The sequence below is a fragment of the Rhinopithecus roxellana genome, chromosome 15, assembly GCF_007565055.1.
Source record: "Rhinopithecus roxellana isolate Shanxi Qingling chromosome 15, ASM756505v1, whole genome shotgun sequence".
NCBI lineage: Eukaryota > Metazoa > Chordata > Mammalia > Primates > Cercopithecidae > Rhinopithecus > Rhinopithecus roxellana.
In genome coordinates this window covers 78,845,277-78,865,287 of record NC_044563.1, presented here as the reverse complement: position 1 = coordinate 78,865,287, position 20,011 = coordinate 78,845,277, and the positions used below count along the sequence as shown (strand labels likewise).

General features: G+C 43.4%; 1 protein-coding gene and 1 non-coding gene across 2 annotated transcripts in view; both read right to left on the bottom strand.

Annotated features, from left to right (window-relative positions):
- Window positions 1-283: 283 nt before the first annotated feature.
- The window catches only part of ARCN1 (archain 1), a 34,210-nt gene continuing 14,482 nt past the window's right edge, over window positions 284-20,011 (bottom strand). Inside the window, exons 3-10 of the mRNA XM_010367460.1 lie at window positions 18,201-18,380; window positions 17,551-17,756; window positions 16,923-17,087; window positions 10,471-10,636; window positions 8,134-8,281; window positions 7,294-7,402; window positions 2,780-2,984; window positions 284-465 (exon numbers count right to left, since the gene is read on the bottom strand). Coding sequence (XP_010365762.1) covers window positions 376-465; window positions 2,780-2,984; window positions 7,294-7,402; window positions 8,134-8,281; window positions 10,471-10,636; window positions 16,923-17,087; window positions 17,551-17,756; window positions 18,201-18,380 — 1,269 coding nt within the window. The 3' untranslated portion in view covers window positions 284-375. The remainder of the gene's footprint in view (window positions 466-2,779; window positions 2,985-7,293; window positions 7,403-8,133; window positions 8,282-10,470; window positions 10,637-16,922; window positions 17,088-17,550; window positions 17,757-18,200; window positions 18,381-20,011) is intronic.
- LOC115893706 lies at window positions 6,895-6,997 on the bottom strand. Its single transcript, XR_004053768.1, has one exon. It is a non-coding gene; the product is annotated as a U6 spliceosomal RNA (small nuclear RNA).

Here is a 20,011-nt window from a genome sequence, read left to right as displayed (position 1 = left end):
GCGAGACTCCATCTCAAAAAAAAAAAAAAACCCCAAAATAATAATAAAATAAAAGGAGCAACTTAGGTAAAGGAAGAGGAGGTATTTAACTGGGGGCATTCTCTGGAGAGCTTGCTTTCCTGCTGGCCAATAAAATCTGCCAAAGAAAATTAGCAGCCTTTCCCTTTATGTTTGTGCCATTTCTTTATCAAAGAATGTCTCCGTGACACTGAAACATGGGGGTGAGTTGAGGGTCCTTGCGCGCAGAGAATCGTGCATTGTATCAGAAAAAAGGGGTCTCCAATGGCTTGTAAATTTGGGAAAAACTCGTCAGCCATCGTTGGCGTCTTCTTTATTAATCTGAAAATTTTCCTTTTCAGCTCCCTCTTCTTGGTATTACAGGATTTCATACTTATCCACTAGGAAAGTGGTCTCTGTGGAAAACCTGACAGGGCTGTTTCCATCTACCTGGGTCACTTTGGTAACCTAGGAAAATAAACAAAGAGTAAGGTAAAGCAGGAGGTTTGAGTCTCCATGATGTTGACTACATTCTCATTACAGAACATATCAATTTCCCTAAAAGTGGTATTAAAAGTAACTGTAAAATACTAGAAAAATGTTCAGTTCATAACTGAAAGTCACAGCATCACTCTTTCCCACCAACATGATTAAGCTGCTCTCCTTCTAGATAGAGAAAAGACAACTGTTGGGATGAGATGTACAGTAGTATTAAGTAAAAGCTCCAAAATGAGTGGCCATAGCCCAGGTCTGCCCTATATAACCTATGAAATTCACAGACATTCTATCAGGATGATATATTAACATTCTGACCCAAAAGGCAATGTTCTAGCTCTTCACATTATTCATTTGCTCTGCTCTCAAAGTCCCGTGTTAAAAGTCCCAGTAAGCTGCTCTGTCATACTTATTTTTCAGGCATGGCTGGGTCCTTCCAATGAGGTTTCTCCTTTTTAAATAAGTAAATGTCCAGTTTAATTAATTACCTGTAGCAAAGGTACCTATAATGGCACCAACACAACACTTGAACCACTGATTCATACTTCCTAATGAGGTTTTGGGAGAGCAACTACACTGTCCTCATCTTTGAAGAGCCCCAATAGGAAAATTTACCCATTTCTATCTAATGTCTTGAGTTCAATACAGTAGCTTCCAACACTGATGGGGTTATGTCACTAACTAACAGGTTAGGGAGAGAGAACTGCTCTTTGGAATCATCCAAGGGAGGAAGCTGCAACTTTCTAAGCACTTACAGGGGAGATGGAGACCATACAGGAAGCTAAGGTAGGGCCAGAACAACAAGCAAGTCAAAAAGAGGGGAATATTAACAATATAAACTGGGTTCTAGTAACTCAAATTCAAAAATTGGAAGAATGGTCAGGCGCGGTGGTTCACTCCTGTAATCCCCGCACTTTGGGAAGCCGAGGTGGGCGGATCATCTGAGGTCAGGAGTTAGAGACCAGCCTGGTCAACGTGGTGAAACCCCATCTCTACTAAAAATACACACAAAAAATTAGCTGCGTGTGGTAGTGCGCACCTGTGGTCCCAGCTACTTAGGAGGCTGAGGCAGGAGAATCACTTGAACCTGGGAGGCAGAGGCTGCAGTGAGCTGAGATCGCACTGCACTCCAGCCTGGGTGACAGAGCGAGACTCCATCTCAAAACAACAACAACAAAAACTGGAAGAATGATGAGTTAAAAAATAATGTTCCGGGCTGAGCATGGTGGCTCACGCCTGTAATCCCAGCACTCTGGGAGGCCGAGGTGGGTGGATCACGAGGTCAGGAGTTTGAGACCAGCTTGGCCAACATGGTGAAACCTCGTCTCTACTAAAAATACAAAATTAGCTGGGCATGGTGGCACGTGCCTGTAGTCTCAGTTATTCAGGAGGCTGAGGCAGGAGAATCACTTGAACCTGGAAGGCAGAGGTTGCAGTGAGCCAACATCATGCCATTGCACTCCAGCCTGGGCAACAAGAGTGAAACTCTAAAAAAAAAAAAAAAAAATCCACTGGGCACGGTGGCTCATGCCTATAATCCCAGCAGTTTTGGAGACTGAGGTGGGTGGATCACCTGAGGTCAGAAGTTCAAGACCAGCCTGACCAACACAGAGAAACCAAGATTGCGGTGAGCCAAGATCGCGCCACTGCACTCCAGCCTGGGTAATGAGCGAAACTCCATCTCAAAAAAAAAAAAATTCTGAAGGAACAGTTCACACATTTCCATTGCTTTGTCTACCTAAAGGACAGAGTTTGCAACAGAATTGGCTCATGATTATTTGTAGTAATAAAGGGAGCTGTGACATAAATAACTCCCAAATAATTTCCATTTGTAATAGAATGATTTTTTTTTTTTTTTTTTTTTTTTTTTGCAGGAATTTTGTCTTCCAAATAAAAAAACTTTCATTCTTTGGTTATAAATCAAGTGACAGCAAGGCCTTAAAAAACCATGTGTTGGGTGTTTTGGCAAATCAATTTTAAAATACATAAGGTCAAAAAAAAAAACAGGCAACTAAGTGTTTATGAACCTTGCACAATCCACAAGTACTTTTTTACGTATTAATATTCAATTTCTTTACTTTGATCTAGAGAGGAAAACTGAGGTAAAGCGATAAAGAATTTGACCACGATCACACAATGAATTAGAAAGGGAATTCCTGTAGAAGACATCAGCTTTTTTCTGAGCTTTATCTGACCAGAAAAAGCCATGCTACCTGTCTGGCATCCTATACATGTTCCTACTGTCCCACCACTTTCCCTATACATGTTCTCAACTAAAATGGAGTACCTGTATGTTACAGTAATTTTTCTTGGAGACAAAGGAAACTTGAACAGGGAAGAAGTCATTAGGCTGCCCAGCAACGCTAAACTCCAGGCTGCCACTCTTATTTTTGGCATCAATCACAGGCAGGCACCACTCTAGGGTATTTCGTCGACTGTCATGTCGATACTCCCCATCGATCTCACCGATAACAGGCGCGCCGACACCAGACCTGTTGTAAGAAACATTCTGGTCAAGGTAGCTGTTCAGAGCTGGAACTCTACCAAGGAAAACCAACCCCAAATTTGATTACGATCCTCAAATTCTGCCTTCTTGGACTACAATTTCAGGAAAAAAAAAAAAGGCTCCCTAATAACTTCAAGGATCAAACGATGAAGTCCAAGCGCCTTGGCTAAGAGTTTCACTCAATTCCCTCTGTAGATATAGTTAATATGCAAAAATAGGTATTTGGCAGATATGTCTATGAGCTGCTCCAACTTATGGACTGGATCTGAGGACTGCGACCAACAAATGTGTTAAGATGGCTATGTTTCCAAAAACCCTGCACCAACAGGTTGCTGCCTTGTAAATAAGGAATTTTAACATAATGTAGCACTCTTTACAGGAGACAACAGGGAAACAAGCACGTTGATTTGGGGGGGAAACTCTAAACATCAATAATGGAGATGAATGGAGGCCTCTGAGAGAATTTATTTTGTTTTGTTTTTGAGACAGAGTCTCGCTCTGTCGCCAGGCTGGAGTATAGTGGCGCGATCTCAGCTCACTGCAACCTCTCCCTCCCCAGTTCCAGCGATTCTCCTGCCTCAGCCTCCCAAGTTGCTAGGACTACGGGTGTGCACCACCATGCCCAGCTAATTTCTGTATTTTTAGTAAAGGCAGGGTTTCAACATGTCAGCCAGGATGGTCTCAATCTCTTGACCTTGTGATCCGCTTGCCTCGGCCTCCCAAAGTGCTGGGATTATAGGTATGAGCCACCGCACTCGGCCGAGAATTTGTTTTTAAAGATTTCAGAATGTTTCAAACTTACTGAAGTTGACACCAATGGGTTTATTTGATTTACAATCCAGTAAATGGACTTTTATTTGATAAGGGAAAGCACAATTACCCCTGGGGCAAATGGAAACATGATGGGAGAAACAGATCCATAGCTGTCCTTAATCTGCAAGAGAAGCAGGGCTAGTTATGATTTACTCTGCACCCCTACACACGGCTGACAGGCAGTGTCACCTACTCCTACACATTCTAAATTTACTGGCTTTTAATTCACCAGTGACACTCAATGTTTGTATTAGGGATAGGGTAAATAAGGGAGACAAAGTAAACTTTACGAGTGGCGTAAGACTATTAATTCTACCCTATCAATTTCAGGGTCCTGGTTCTTTTATGTTCCTTCTCTGTGCACTTGCTCTAATTCTGATTCTGATCTCTTCTAATTTGATCAGTTCTAGACAATGGGAGTAAAATGTTGTGTAAAGGTCTCTTCTGGAGACCATTGCAAAACTGAACTAGAATACAGGAAACCACCACAACCACAATTATAGGGTAGACAGGCCTCAACATTGTGGCATTCTATAAATAGTCTAGTAAACGAAATCTTGACAAACAAAAGTCTACCTGTCACCAACGCCCAAGTCCTACAACAGTTCAAGGCAGCCATCTACTGTTCTGAAGCAATAACCATACTGTAGAGGATAAGATGGTTACCCATTCAAGGGGATACTAGTAAAAAAGCATGTTTTAAAAAGTGGAACAAACAATGACTAAAACCAGACCTGATAATGTAAAGGCCTGAATTATCAAAAAGGGAAGAAAACTATGAATTAAATTAGTACCATTTTCTCTGCAGCAATAACTGAACAATGTAACAGTAAAGCTACACTAAGGATACACTTACTGGTACTCATAATTAGACCCTGTGCTTAATCATGAGGGCTGATGGGTAGGTGAAAGGAGCTAGGATTTACTGGTGAAGTAATAACTGCATGCTCACTGGAAATGCTACTAAACAGATAAGGTAGAGACCATTTCCAGATGATCCTAGAGAGTGGGACACTTAGGTGTACAACAAAAGCTTACTGGAACTCAATTTCTGGGGTTGAAAGACATTTTTGTTATCTTGATTATGGTGGTGGTTTCACAGGTGTAAACGTCAAGATTGCACAATTAAAATATGTGTAGTTGGCCGGGCGCAGTGGCTCAAGCCTGTAATCCCAGCACTTTGGGAGGCCGAGACGGGCGCATCACGAGGTCAGGAGATCAAGACCATCCTGGCTAACATGGTGAAACCCCGTCTCTACTAAAAATACAAAAAAAACTAGCCGGGCGACCTGGTGGGCGCCTGTAGTCCCAGCTACTAGGGAGGCTGAGGCAGGAGAATGGCGTGAACCCGGGAGGCGGAGCTTGCAGTGAGCTGAGATCCGGCCACTGCACTCCAGCCTGGGCGACAGAGCGAGACTCCGTCTCAAAATAAATAAATAAATAAATAAAATAAAATAAAATATGTGTAGTTTGTTGTATATAAATTACGCTCCAAAAGGGCTGTTCGGAAATTTCCTGTAACTAATGTAGACATCTTGTTTAACAAGAATCAACAGTCCCTTGAACACACTCTCATCTTTAGTGAAAGTTTTAGAGAGCACGTGAAAATAAAACATTCAGCCTGATAGACTCAATTTCTTTGAAAGTTGCAAAACAGGAAGTTTGACTGAGAAATGGCTCCTCCTTCTGGAAACCTTCATTACTACACAAACAAGCTGAGGGCCAACATCTAAAAACAGTTCCAGGCCAGGTGCAGTGGCTCAAGCCTGTAATCCCAGCACTTTGGGAGGCCAAGGCAGGTGGATCATTTTGAGGCCAGGAGTTTGAGACCAGCCTGGCCAACATGGTGAAACCCCATCTCTATTAAAAATACAAAAATTAGGCTGGGTGTGGTGGCTCATGCCTGTAATCCCAGCACTTTGGGAGGCCGAGGCGGGTGGATCACAAGGTCAAGAGATCGAGACCATCCTGGCCAATATAGTGAAACCCCGTCTCTACTAAAATACAAAAAAAATTAGCCGGGTGTGGTGGCCCGTGCCTGTAGTCCCAGCTACTTGGGAGGCTGAGGCAGGGGAATTGCTTGAACCAGGAGGCAGAGGTTGCAGGGAGCCGAGATCGTGCCACTACACTCCAGCTGGTGACAGAGCGAGACTCCATCTCAAAAAAAAAAAAAAAATTAGCTGGGCGTGGTGGCACATGCCCATAATCTCAGCTACTTGGGAGGCTAAGGCATGAGAATCTGTTGAACCTGGGAAGTGGAGGTTGCAGTGAGCCAAGATTGCACCACTGCACTGCAGCCTGGGCGACAGAGTGAGACTCTGTCTCAAAAAAATTAAAATAAAAACAGCCAGGCACGGTGGCTCACGCTCATAATCCCAGCACTTTGGGAGGCCAAGGCTGGTGGATCATCTGAGGTCAGGAGTTTCAGACCAGCCTGGCCAACATGGTGAAACCCCGCCTCTACTAATAATACAAAAATTATGTGGGCATGGTGGCACATGCCTGCAATCCCAGTTACTTGGGAGGCTGAGGCAGAAGAATCACTTGAACCCAGGTGGTGGTGGCTGCAGTGAGCTGAGATCGCACCACTGCACTCCAGCCTGGGCAACAAGAACAAAACTCTGTCTCCAATAAAAATAAAAAATAAAAACAGCTCCAGATCTACAAGTGGCTTGTTTGTTCAATTTGGTTTTAAAGTCAGTAAAATCCATCCATTCAAAGTGCTCAATGTATTTCAACAAGTGTATGCAGTAAGCACCACCACAATCAAGTCACAGAACAATTCTTGGCTGGGTGTGGTGGCTCACGCTTATAATCCCAGCATTTGGGAGGCCAAGGCAGGCAGATCACTTGAGCTCAGGAGTTTTGAGATCACCCTGCACAACACAGCAAAACCCCATCTCTACAAATAATACAGAAATTAGCCAAGCGTGGTGGTATGCGCCTGTAGTCCCAGCTACTTGGGAGGGTGAGGCAGGAGGATAGCCTGAGCCTGGAAGGTGGAGGGTGCAAAAAGCTGAGATCGTGCCAGTGACCTCCAGTGACAGAGACTCTCAAAAAAATTTTCTTTGTTTTACTTATTTATAAATATGAAATGTTTCATAAAGTTGCATGTCAGCCTTGCACAGGGGCCATGCTAATCTTCTCTGGTTCCAATTTTAGTACCTGTGCTGCCAAAGCAAACACAAGTCCTAGAACATTCCTATCATTCCCAAAAGTTCCCTTGTACCCTTCTGAAGTGAAGTACCTTCTTCTCTACCTCCTCATTTTTATTCAATAGTATTACCTTTTCCAGAAAGTCAAAGAAATGGAATCACTACATAACATGCAGCCTTTTATATCTGGCTTCTTTCACAACTAGCTTTTTTAAGAATCAAGTATCTCTGAATGGACAGTCAGGTCAGGTAAGTGCTGACTCCAAAATGAGTTCCAAAAGACCAGTTCTGTAAATCCAACATAGGGGACACAGGGACAGCACTTACGGGAGTGGAATGGTGATAACCACGTCATTCAGTTCTAAATTATCTTCTTGTAGCTCATATTCTATGTTGACATCACAGCCATTTCCACTCTCCGAGGGCCAGCAGTTAACTGAGAAGAAAGCAAAGCAGTCATACTAGAATATTAGAAAAAGATGGCTGGGTGCAGTGGCTCATGCCTATAATCCCAGCGCTTTAGACAACCAAGGTGATAGTATTGAGGTGGGAGGACTGGTTGAGGCCATGAGTTCAAGATCAGCCTAGGCAACAAAGTGAGACTCCACCTCTACAAAAAAAAAAAAAAAAAAGCCAGGGGTGGTGGCACTTCCCTGTTCTCCTAGCTACTCAAGAGGCTGAGGTGGGAGATCAGCTGAGCCCAGGAGTTGTAATGAGCCATGATCAGACCACTGCACTCCAGCCTGGATGACAGACAGAGGGAGTCTGTGTCTTTAAAATAAAAAAATTAGCTGGATGTGGTGGCATGTGCCTGTAGTCCTAGTCCCAGCTATTTAAGAGGCTGAGGCAGGAGGATGGCTTGAGTCCAGGAGTTTGATGCTGCAGTGAGCTATGATCGCCCCACTGTACTCCAGCCTGGGCAACAGAAGACGACCTTGTCTCTAAAACAATAACAACAACAAAACCAGAATGGTTTCAAAATAAAAGCTATTAAAAATGAAAACTAATGATAAAAATATACAAAATGCAGCACCAGGTCCATTTCAAAAGAAAGTCATTTTGTCAAAAAGAACTTTGCTATGGCAATAAAAATAAAAGTGTACAAGCAAGGGCTATTTCCAGTTCTCAATGCAAACTAGCTTAGTGGGACTGGCCAGAGGCACTTACTTGTCAGTGGAATAAAAGATTCCTCTGTGGTTTGTAGTCTCCACTTTAGCACCCCTACGTCACTGTTGACTGGAAATGACTTCTCTGGATTCTTCAGGCCAATTAGAGACTCTGCAGTGAAAAGTTTTTTATCCACATTTGGATGAGTCTAGAATGACAAGGAAAGGAAAACTCCTGAGGTTCAGACAGACAAGAAACAACCCCTCTCTAGGCTGATATGGCCCATGATCTAAACATCTAAAATAGAGTACCTAACAAATTCCAATTCTTTTTCATTTTGAAGAAAGATTTCCCTTCTTCAAAGACTTTTAAAATAATTTAAGATATTTAAAAACCAGTAATTAAAAAAAAAAAAATTTCAACTCTAAAAGCCATTATAGAACAAGTTTGCACCTGAAAAAGTTAAAAGACCATTAACCAAGTCCTTTCCAAAAATACTTCACAGGGAGCAGGTTCATGGAGGGGCCAGGTTTGCCAAGCAGAAGGCTCTAGTAAGACCCTGATCAGCTGCCTGGGTCAGATAGCATTTTTGGCCTTAGTAGAAAAAGGGCAAGCTCTGTGTAAAGTCTAGTTGCAATTTTGCCTAGAGACTTGAAGTTGTTAAAATCCAAGCCAATTAAGATAGTCTTATCTTTTTAAAAGAAATTGTTTTTGGGGAGGTTGAGGTGGGAGGGGCATTGGAGGTCATGAGTTTGACATCAGCCTGACCAACATGGCAAAACCCCATCTCTACTAAAAATACAAAAGTTAGCTAGGGCCAGACATGATGGTACATGCCTGTAATCCCAGCTATTTGGGAGGCTGAGGCAGAAGAATGGCTTGAACCCGGGAGGCAGAGGTTGCAGTGAGCCGAGATCACACCATTGCACTCCAGCCTGGGCAAGAAGAGTCAAATTCCGTCTCAATAAATACATAAATACATACATAAATAAATAAATAGCTGGGTGTGGTGGTGCACACCTATAGTCCCAGCTACTATGGAGGCTGAGAAGGGAGGATTGCTTGAGCCCATGAGGTTGAGGCTGCAGTGGGCCAAGGTTGTGCCGCTGCACTCCAGTCTGCATGACAGAGAGAGACTCTGTGTCAAAAAAACAAAAAACAAAACAAAAACAAAAACAAAAACAAAAACACCCAGAAGGGCTGGGCATGGTGGCTCATGCCTACAATCCCAACACTTTGGGATGATGACGTGGGCGAATCACGAAGTCAAGAGTTTGAGACCAGCCTGGCCAACATGGTGAAACCCCGTCTCTACTAAAAATAAAAAAAATTAGCTGGGCGTGGTGGCAGGTGCCTGTAATCCCAGCTACTTAGGAGGCTGAGACAGGAGAACTGCTTGAACCCGGGAGGCTGAGGTTGCAGTGAACCAAGATCGTACCACTGCACTCCAACCTGGGCGACAGAGAGAGACTCCCTCTCAGAAAAAACAAACAAACAAACAAACAAACAAACAAAAACAGAAATCACTTTTGGATAGCACTTTACAAGCCAGCAAAAATGTTGTCAAATAATATAAGCACTGCTTCCAAAAGACAAATCTGTGCTGACTACGGGAGGGAAAGTAGACAAAAACACTCTTCCCTAAAAAGGCTTTGTTCTTGTGACGAGATGTCAAGCTAAATGAAATGTGACAAGAACACCTGTAATATAAAGAAGGGCTTATATACATATCTATCCAACAGTTGGAACACACACATTTATACTGAAAGGATTTTATGTACTTTTCAAATACATCATTAGATACTGCCCTTCAGTTAACAAAACAAGCACTGGTAGTTTATTTAATAGCAGAATGAGTAAATTTTGTATAGTGCCACCATGCCTGGCTAATTTTTTAAGTTTTTGTAGAGACAGGGTCTTGTTGCTCAGCCCTCATTGCTCAGGCTGTTCTTGAACTCCTGGGCTCAAGCGATCCTTTGGCCTCAGCCTCTCAAAGTGTTGCTATTATAGGCGTGAGCCACTACACCTGTCCTAAAGCCTTGTTTTTTTAAAAACTATATTTCAAGCAAGATCCTAAGTGATTAATTAATTTACTGTTTTCATAACAGCAAAAGATAAACATCTCTTTTTACCTTTTGCTAGTGAGTATGAAGTCATTTATTAGATTTCAAAATGACCTTTTATTCAGTTCCAATATTTAAAAGCCATCCTAACAGAGCTGCTTTACTCACAGGTAGCTACCGTATGCAATAAATTAACTTCTTTCCTATGCATTTAGAGTGATGCTAGTTACATAACTTAAATAATTTTCTGTGGTTCATATTGGGAACTCTAGTTCACAAAGACTATAATAGGTAGACAAAGTGTTAACACTCCCTATCAAAAGCTTCTACACACCTGTAGCTGCACCCCTTTCTTATCTTCATTTTCCACATGAAGACGAATTCGGCCATATTTGTCATCTGAGATCCTAAGCATGATCATGCCATGCAACTCCATATTCTGTAATCCTCCATCTCGTCCACAGGTTAATGTGATCTTTTCTTCAATCTTCATATGTACACTACAAAGAGAAAGTAAAACATTTGTTTAGAAAGGTAGAAACCTATGGCCGGGCACAGTGGCTCATGCATATAATCCCAGCACTTTGGGAGGCCAAGGTGGGCACATCACCTGAGGTCGGGAGTTCGAGATTACCCTGACCAACATGGAGAAACCCCGTCTCTACTAAAAATACAAAATTAGCCAGGCGTGGTGGTGCATGCCTGTAGCCCCAGCTACTTGGGAGGCTGAGGCAGGAGAATCCTTGTACCAGGAGGCAGAGGTTGCGGTGAGCCGAGATTGTCCCATTGCACTCCAGCCTGGGCAACAAGAGTGAAACTCCATCTCAAAAACAAAACAAACCAAAACAAAACAAAAGAAAAAAGAAAGGTAGAAACCAGAACTTCCTTTCTCCAAGGTCTAATGATTAGCCATTCAACAATGTTTTTTTAAAGGTTCTACTGCTATAGCTATAAACATTTAAAAGACGACACCCTTTGATACAGCAATTCAACAGACAAATTCTCATCTGTGCAAAACAATATGCTAAGTTATTCACTGAAGAATTGTTTGTAATGGCAAAAGTTTAGAAACGAGTGTCTGCCACTAGGGGGCTGCTTAAATAAAGGCAAATCCACGGGCGCAGTGGCACACACCTGTAATCCCAACACTTTGGGAGGCCAAGGTGGGCGGATCATGAGGTCAGGAGATCGAGACCATCCTGGCTAACACGGTGAAACACCGTCTCTACTAAAAATACAAAAACAAAATTGGCCGGGTGTGGTGACGGGCACCTGTAGTCCCAGCAACTCAGGAAGCTGAGGTAGGAGAATGACGTGAACTCAGGAGGTGGAGCTTGCAGTGAGCTGAGATCACGACACTGCACTCCAGCTTGGGCAACAGAGCAAGACTCCACCTCAAAAAAAAAAAAAAATAAAAAATAAAGGAATATTCACCCAAATGAATAGTAGGCAATGGTGAGAAAACAACTGAAAAAAGGTTCTATTTGAAAATATTTTCGGCCGGGCGCGGTGGCTCAAGCCTGTAATCCCAGCACTTTGGGAGGCCGAGACGGGCGGATCACGAGGTCAGGAGATCAAGACCATCCTGGCTAACATGGTGAAACCCCGTCTCTACTAAAAATACAAAAAACTAGCCGGGCGACCTGGCGGGTGCCTGTAGTCCCAGCTACTCGGGAGGCTGAGGCAGGAGAATGGCGTGAACCCGGGAGGCGGAGCTTGCAGTGAGCTGATATCCGGCCACTGCACTCCAGCCTGGGCGACAGAGCAAGACTCCGTCTCAAAAAAAAAAAAAAAAAAAAAAAAGAAAATATTTTCAAGCTTAAAAAAATTAAAATTATACAAGGAAGACATATATACCCTTTTCCAGATTCACCTATTGTTAACATTTACCCCATTTGTTTTATAATTTGCATATGTGTGTCTCTCTCTCTAAACATATATATGTATGTTATACATTTGATTTTTTTCCCCTGAACCATTAAGAAGCAGATTATATACATCACGGCACTTTGCCCCTAAATACTTCAGTGCTTATTTTTATAAGATTAGGGATATTCTGTTACATAATCAATCACAGTACCATTATTAACTACACAAATTTACACTGATACTTTTTTTTAGCTTTTTGTTGTTGTTTTGAGATGGAGTTTCACTCTTGTCGCCCGGCTGGGGTGCAATGGTGCAATCCGGCTCACTGCAACCTCTGCCTCCCGGGTTCAAGTGATTCTCCTGTCTCAGTCTCCCGCATAGCTGGGATTTCAGGCGCCTCCAACTACGCCCGGTTCATTTTTGTATTTTTAGTAGAGTCAGGGTTTTACCATATTGGCCAGGCTGGTCTTGAACTCCTGACCTCAGGTGATCTGCCCACCTGGGCCTCCCAAAGTGTTGGGATTACAGATGTGAGCCACCGCACCCAGCCTGTTGTTGTTTAAGAGATAGATATTGCTATGTTGCCCAGGCTGGAGTGCAGTGGCTATTCAGAGGCACAATCACAGTTCACTATAACCTTGAACTCCTGGTCTCAAGCAATCCTCCTATCTCGGCCTCCTGAGTAGCAAGGACTATAGCCATGTGCCATCATGCCAGGCTAACACTGATATAATAATTGTATCCAATCTATCTATCATATGTCAATTTCATCAGTTGACCTAATAATATATATATATATATATATATTTTTTGAGGCGGAGTCTCGCTCTGTCACCCGGACTGGAGTGCAGTGGCCAGATCTCAGCTCACTGCAAGCTCCGCCTCCCGGGTTTACGCCATTCTCCTGCCTCAGCCTCCCGAGTAGCTGGGACTACAGGCGCCCGCCACCTTGCCCGGCTAGTTTTTGTATTTTTAGTAGAGACGGGGTTTCACCGTGTTAGCCAGGATAGTCTCGATCTCCTGACCTCGTGATCCGCCCGTCTCGGCCTCCCAAAGTGCTGGGATTACAGGCTTGAGCCACCGCGCCCGGCCAACCTAATAATATTTTTAATTGTAGTTGTGATATTATGATATACATATGTACTGGTTTTCATCCATGGTTCGTGGCTCATAACTCCCATATCCCTTATTACACATAATGTTGGGGCACTTTAGGCCTCAGGAGCAGCCCTCAGAAAACAAATCTCTCTTTGACTTTCTCCTGCCCTCCTTTCACCAGCCCAAGGCAGGACTCTAATCTCCAAAAGGGGTCCTGCACCATATCCTGGAGGAAGATTAATGTTGCACAGAGAGGCCAAGAATCTGGACAGGCCTTGCTGGGTTTCCCCACTCAGCCTATCAGTATTAGGTCATACCCTTTGTCCAATCACATTTCTGCACACCTGTCAATCATGCCTATCCAATGAAGTCTCCATAAAAGGCTCAACAGGACAGGGTCTGGGAAGCTTCTGGACGGCTGAACACATGGAGGCTTACAGGAAGATGAACAAGGTCTCATCCATTTTCCAGGAGAGTGCGTACCCCTGCTCCCTGGGGACAGAAGTTCCTGTACCCAAGACCCTCCCAGACCTTGCCCTATGTATCTCTTCATCTGGTTGCTTATTTGTGTCCTTTAAAATATCCTCCGTTACAAATTGATAAATGTCAAATAAGTTTCCCTGAGTTCTGTGGGGTCCTCTAGCAAATTAATTGAACCCAAAGATGGGGTCGTGGGAGGCCAAACTTGAGGTCAGTAAGAAGTTCTGAAAGCCTGGACTTATGACTGGTGGGAAGGAAGAATCAGTCTTGGGGGACTCAACTCTCAACCTGCAGAATCTGAGGCTATTCCCAGGTAGATAGCATCAGAACTGAACTGAATGGGAGGACACCAGCTGGGTGTGACTGCTTGATGTGTGCAGAAAAACCTAAACACACTGGATAACAGAAGTCTTCTGTGTTGATTGTTGCTGTTGAATGAGAAAATAGAAAAAAAGAAACAGTTTGAGTTGTTTTTTCTACACTACAGTAGTAGAGGATCCAGTCTAGGTAAGGTATTACATTTACCCTAGTTTCAAATAAGGAAATTCTTATCTCCAAAATAATTAAGTGAAAAATGCAATTGGAAGACGTGTCTAGTTTTACTGGTTTGCATAAAAGGGGGAAAACTAGACACACTGTATACACATTTTTTATTAATCTATATATCATAGACCACCCCCCTCAGAAGGATACAAAAAAAAACTCTGTTAACACTAGTTGTCTCCAAAGTGAGAAACTGGCATGGCTGCGTGAGAGAAAGACTTCTGACTGTTAACAGCTTTTGAGGTCGGGCGCGGTGGCTCAAGCCTGTAATCCCAGCACTTTGGGAGGCCAAGACGGGCAGACCACAAGGTCAGGAGATCGAGACTATCCTGGCGAACACGGTGAAACCCCGTCTCTACTAAAAAATACAAAAAATTAGCTGGGCGAGGTGGCGGGCGCCTGTAGTCCCAGCTACTCGGGAGGCTGAGGCAGAAGAATGGCGTAAACCCGGGAGGCGGAGCTTGCAGTGAGCCGAGATCCGGCCACTGTGCTCTAGCCTGGGCAACAAAGCGAGACTCCATCTCAGAAAAAAAAAAAACTTTTGAATTTTATACTATATTAAAGTACAATCCAATTTTAAAAAGATTAAAAAGTGCTGCTGTTACAGACAATTACTAAGTACAATCTATTCATATTCAGTAACAGAAATATGTTTGGCTGGATGAACTACAGAGGCTACAAAGAATATTTTGTTATCCTACCCTGTTCCCTGTTCCAACCTCTTAAGTCTTCCTAGAAACAAAGGCATCAGAGTCAAGATCATAAAGGAGTGTATCTTAAGACAATGCATGGCACCATTTTACCTTCAAAAAAGTTTGCTCTGTGCTCGAGGCATTTTATCATTTAGAAAAAAGAGTGTCTCAAATTCTCTGTAATATGTGATGATCTCCAACATCTTTTTTTTTGGAGACAGAGTCTGACTCTGTCGCCTAGGCTGGAGCGCAGTCACTTGGCTCACTGCAACCTCTGCTTCCCGGGTTCAAGCAATTCTCTTGCCTCAGCCTCCTGAGTAGTTGGGACTACAGGCATGCGCCACCACACCCACCTAATTTTTGGTATTTTCATGGAGAAGGGGTTAATTTTTTGTATTTTAGTGGAGACGGGGTTTCACCATGATGCCCAGGGTGGTCTCATGAACTCCTGAGCTCAGGCAATCCACCCACCTCAGCCTCCCAAAGTGCTAGGATTACAGGTGTGGGCCACTGCACTCAGGAACATCTTTTTAAAAGTGTGAAGCCTGTCTCACTCAAAGCAACCACTAGGAAGAGCACAGCGGCTTTAGTGAATCAAGAAATTTATCCCAGTGTAACCCTGTTCATTTCATACAGAACAGAGCATATAAAGAGTAAATACTTGGCTGAGTGTGGTGGCTCATGCCTATAATCCGAGCACTTTTGGGAGGTAGAGGCAGGCGGATCACTTGAGGTCAGGAGTTCGAGACCAGCCTAACCAACACAGCAATACCCCATCTCTACTAAAAATAAGAAAATTAGCCAGGCGTGATGGTGTGCGCCTGTAATCCCAGCCACTTGGGAGGCTGAGGCAGGAGAATTGCTTGACCCCGGGAGGTAGAGGTTGCAGTAAGTCAAGATCGCGCCATTGCACTTCAGTCTGAGAGACAGAGAAAGACTCTGTCTCCAAAAAAAAAAAAAAAAAAAGCAAGAAAGAAAAAGAGTCAATACTCCTCTTTTATGCACACCTGATAGAGGTATCCTCCTGGTATTATCTTTCACTTGACCTCAAAACCATCAGCAACAGTAGAAGGTCTGACTTCAAGACGAGAAATTTGAGTCATGAATATATGAACCTGATAACTACCACTTAAAAATGTCACCAGCCAGTACCACAGTCCTGAGATACAGACGAATCAAAATATTCCATACCGGCTTCAAATATCTGAACTGCAAAAGATGGCTGGGCATGGTGGCTCAGGCCTGTAATCCCAGCACTTTGTGAGGCTGAGGCAGGCAGATTGCTTAAGTCCAGGAGTTCGAGACCAGCCTGGGCAACAAGGCGAAACCCCATCTCTACCAAAATACAAAACTTAGCCCAGCATGGTGGTGCATGCCTGCAGTCCCAGCTACTTGGGAGGCTGAGGTGGGAGAATCACTTGAGCCTGGGAGGCAGAGCTTGCAGCAAGCTGAGATTGCACCACTGCACTCCAGCCTGGGTGACAGAGTGAAACTCCATCTCAAAAAAATAAATAAATAAAATAAAAATGCAAAATATATTAATTTGCTATTAAAGATATCTACAAGTTTTGGATTAAAGATTGGTTCTACTTAAGAGTTTTTAATTACAAAAAGTCATGCCAAAATACAGTCTGGGGTCACCATAGCTCTATTCCCCTAATTCAGGTCCATTCTAAGAGATAAGCTATACACTAGGTGTGACTACGAGTAACTTTAATTTAGCTGTAAAAGGAAAGTTCTAAACTTCATAGAAAATAGGTGGCTGAGGGCCCACCAATCAGGGTTTAAGGAAAAAAAAAGGTCAAGTGCAGCAATGCATGCCTATATCCCAGTTACTTGGGAGGCTGAGGCAGGAAGATTAACTGAGCTCAGGAGTTGGAGGCCAGCCTAGACAACATAGTAAGACCCTGTCTCAAAAAAATAAAACAAAAACAAAACCAAAAACGACCTTATGTTAATACATAGAATATGCTCTGAATAAATCTTTTAAATCAGGAAAGATTAAAAGACAGAAAAAGAATTCATAGCACACTGAAATAAGATTTTTAAAAAATTATGTGGACTGTATTCAAAGCTTGAATTCTTACTCAAAGTTCCTACTTACCTTTCCATATTAATAGGTGGAGCATGCACTTTGGTTGCTTCAGAAGTACGCTTGCCCATACTGGAGGACATGATGGTTTCACCTTCAGATTTCAATTTGTCCACAAAGTTATCTACTTCCTTTCCTTTGGCTCCAAGTTTCAAAGCCTTGCTGGGGCCTGAAGGCCTAAGTGGAAGAATGTGAAATTCATTACCCAAAGGTATATTTTTACAAGCACATATGATGTGATGAAAACTTTGTATCTTCCATCCAGAGAAACATACCTGTGCACAAAATTTTGCATATAATTTCGGGTAATTCACAGATTATCGCTAAAATCAATCTTTGAACATCAAGATTAAAAATCTACATTCCATAAAGCATTAAATATCCCTTTCTCCCCCACAATAAGGCAACTCTCATAGGAAATTGAGGTCATGACATAATTTATAACTCTTTTATACAAAAGGAAAAACATCACATTCAGATTTCTTCTTTATCCTCACATTTTATGTTGCCAAATTTAACGTCATATCTTACTTCATCAAGTCCTTCATTATTTACAGCTTTCCAAGAAATCAGATTATCACTTCAAGGATAGATACATATACACCCGTCATCTAGCATTCTAAAGTACAATGGATTATACCTGGCTGGTGCAGGTGCCACTTTTGGTTTATCACTTTCAATGATGGTTTCTGTGATCATGGCAGCTGTGCTGCCTCCAGATACTGCAGAGCTGCCAAATCCGCCAAATCCTGGTGCTTTTTTGCCCTGTCTCTCTGCATCTCTTCGGGCCTGTTGTAATTCCTTTGCTTTACGACGCATCTCAGCCTTAGCTTCACGTTCTTGAGTCTACAGAAAAAGACATACATGAATGTAGCTGTTTTTTTTTTTTTGAGACAGGGTCTCACTCTGTGACCGAGGCTGGAGTGCAAGTGGCACGATCACGGCTCACTGCAGCCTCAACTTCCTGGGCTCAAGTGATCCTCCCATCTCAGTCTCCCAAGTAGCTGGGACCCACAGGCATGTGCTACTATGCCTGGCTAATTTTTTTTTTTTTTCTAGAGACAGGGTCTCACTATGCTGTCCAGGCTGGTCTTGAACTCCCAGACTCAAGTGATCCTCCCACCTCTGCCTCCCCAAAGTGCTGGGATTATAGGCATGAGCCACTGTGCCCAGCCTGGACGTAGCTTTGAATACAGTCTATACATTAGCAAGTAAAAACAGGAAAATCAGATTAGTGAAGCCTAAGAGGAAGATACACAAACGGGTAGTCCCAGAGAAGAACCTATTTACCTCTCTGACAGCTCTGAACACCTTCTCCTCATGAGAATCCATTTCTGTGAAGGTTCTGATCTGTGCCAAGTTAACATTCTCCCGGTATCCCAGGGCGACAATTTCATCAAAAGCAAAAATCAAATCAAAACAGTGCTCAGATATTTCATTCTCTTCTAAGGCTCGGCAATATTCAGGGATCTAATCATGGACACCAATAAAAAAGAAAGATTTAGAATTTATCAGCAGCTATATTTCCAAGTCTTATCTTATGTAAATTTAAATTACATAAATTTCAATAACCCAAATCCCTTAGCTACTTTTAGTCTTTATTTTATTTTTTGAGATGGAGCTTCACTCTGCTGCCCAGGCTGGAGTTCAGCGGTGCCATCTCGGCTTACTGCAACCTCCATCTCCCAAGTTCAGGCCATTCTCCTGCCTCAGCCTCCAGAGTAGCTGGGACTACAGGTGTACGCCACCACGCCCAGCTAATCTTTTTATTTTTAGTAGAGATAGGGTTTCACCATGTTGGCCAGGCTAGTGTTGAACTCCTGACCTCAGGTGATCCGCTTGCCTCGGCCTCCCAAAGTGCTGGGATTACAGGTGTGAGCCACTGGACCCAGCCTAAGACCTTGATTTTTTTTTTTTTTTTTTTTAAGACAAAGTCTCACTCTGTTGCTCAGGCTGGAGTGCAGTGGCACGATCTCGGCTCACTGCAACCCCCGCCTCCCGGGTTCAAGCAATTCTTGTGCCTCAGTCTCCTGAGTAGTAGGATTTCAGGTGCCCACCACCACACCCAGCTAATTTTTTTGTATTTTTAGTAGAGATGAGGTTTCACCATGTTGGTCAGGCTGGTCTCAAACTTCTGACCTCAGGTGATCCACCCACCTCAGCCTCCCAAAGTGCTGGGATTACAGGTGTGAGCCACTGCGCCCAAGACCCTGATTCTTACGGCCGGGTGCAGTGGCTCATGCCTGTAATCCCAGCACTTTGGGAGGCCAAGAAAGGCAGATCACCCGAGGTCAGGAGTTCAACACTAGCCTGGCCAACATGGTGAAACCCTGTCTCTACTAAAAATACAAAAATTAGACGGGCATGGTGGTGCATATCTGTAATCTCACCTACTTGGGAGGCTGAGGCCAGAGAATTGCTTGAACCTGGGAGACGGAGGTTGTAGTGAGCCAAGATTGTGCCACTGCACTCCAGCCTGGGCAAGAGCGAGATTCTGTCTCAAAAAGAAAAAAAAAGGAATTGGGGTCTTGCTGTGTTGTCCACACTAAAGTATAATGCCTATTCACTTGAACTCCTGGCCTCAAGCAATCCTTCTGCCTCAGCCTCTTGAGTAGCTTGGACTACAGGCACATGCTACCGCACCTGGCCTTAGTCTTCATTTTTTTTTTTTTTTTTTTTTGAGACAGAGTTTTGCTCTGTTGCCCAGGCTGGAGTGCAGTGGTATGATCTTGACTCACTGCAACCTCCGTCCCCTGGGTTCATACCATTCTCCTGCCTCAGCTTCCCGAGTAGCTGGGACTACAGGTGCCTGCCACCATGCCTGGCTAATTTTTTTTTTTGTATTTTTAGTAGAGCTGGGGTTTCACTGTGTTAGACAGGAGGGTCTCGATCTCCTGACCTTGTGATCCGCCTGCCTTGGCCTCCCAAAGTGCTGGGACTACAGGCGTGAGCCACCGCGCCCGGCCTTAGTCTTCATTTTAAGCAAGACTTTGGCATAAAGTCTTAAAGAGAAGGGGTGTGTGTGTGTGTGTGTGTGTGTGTGTGTGTGTGTTTGGATCAGTAAGTCTTACCTAAAAAACATTATCTAAAAAGCACAACCA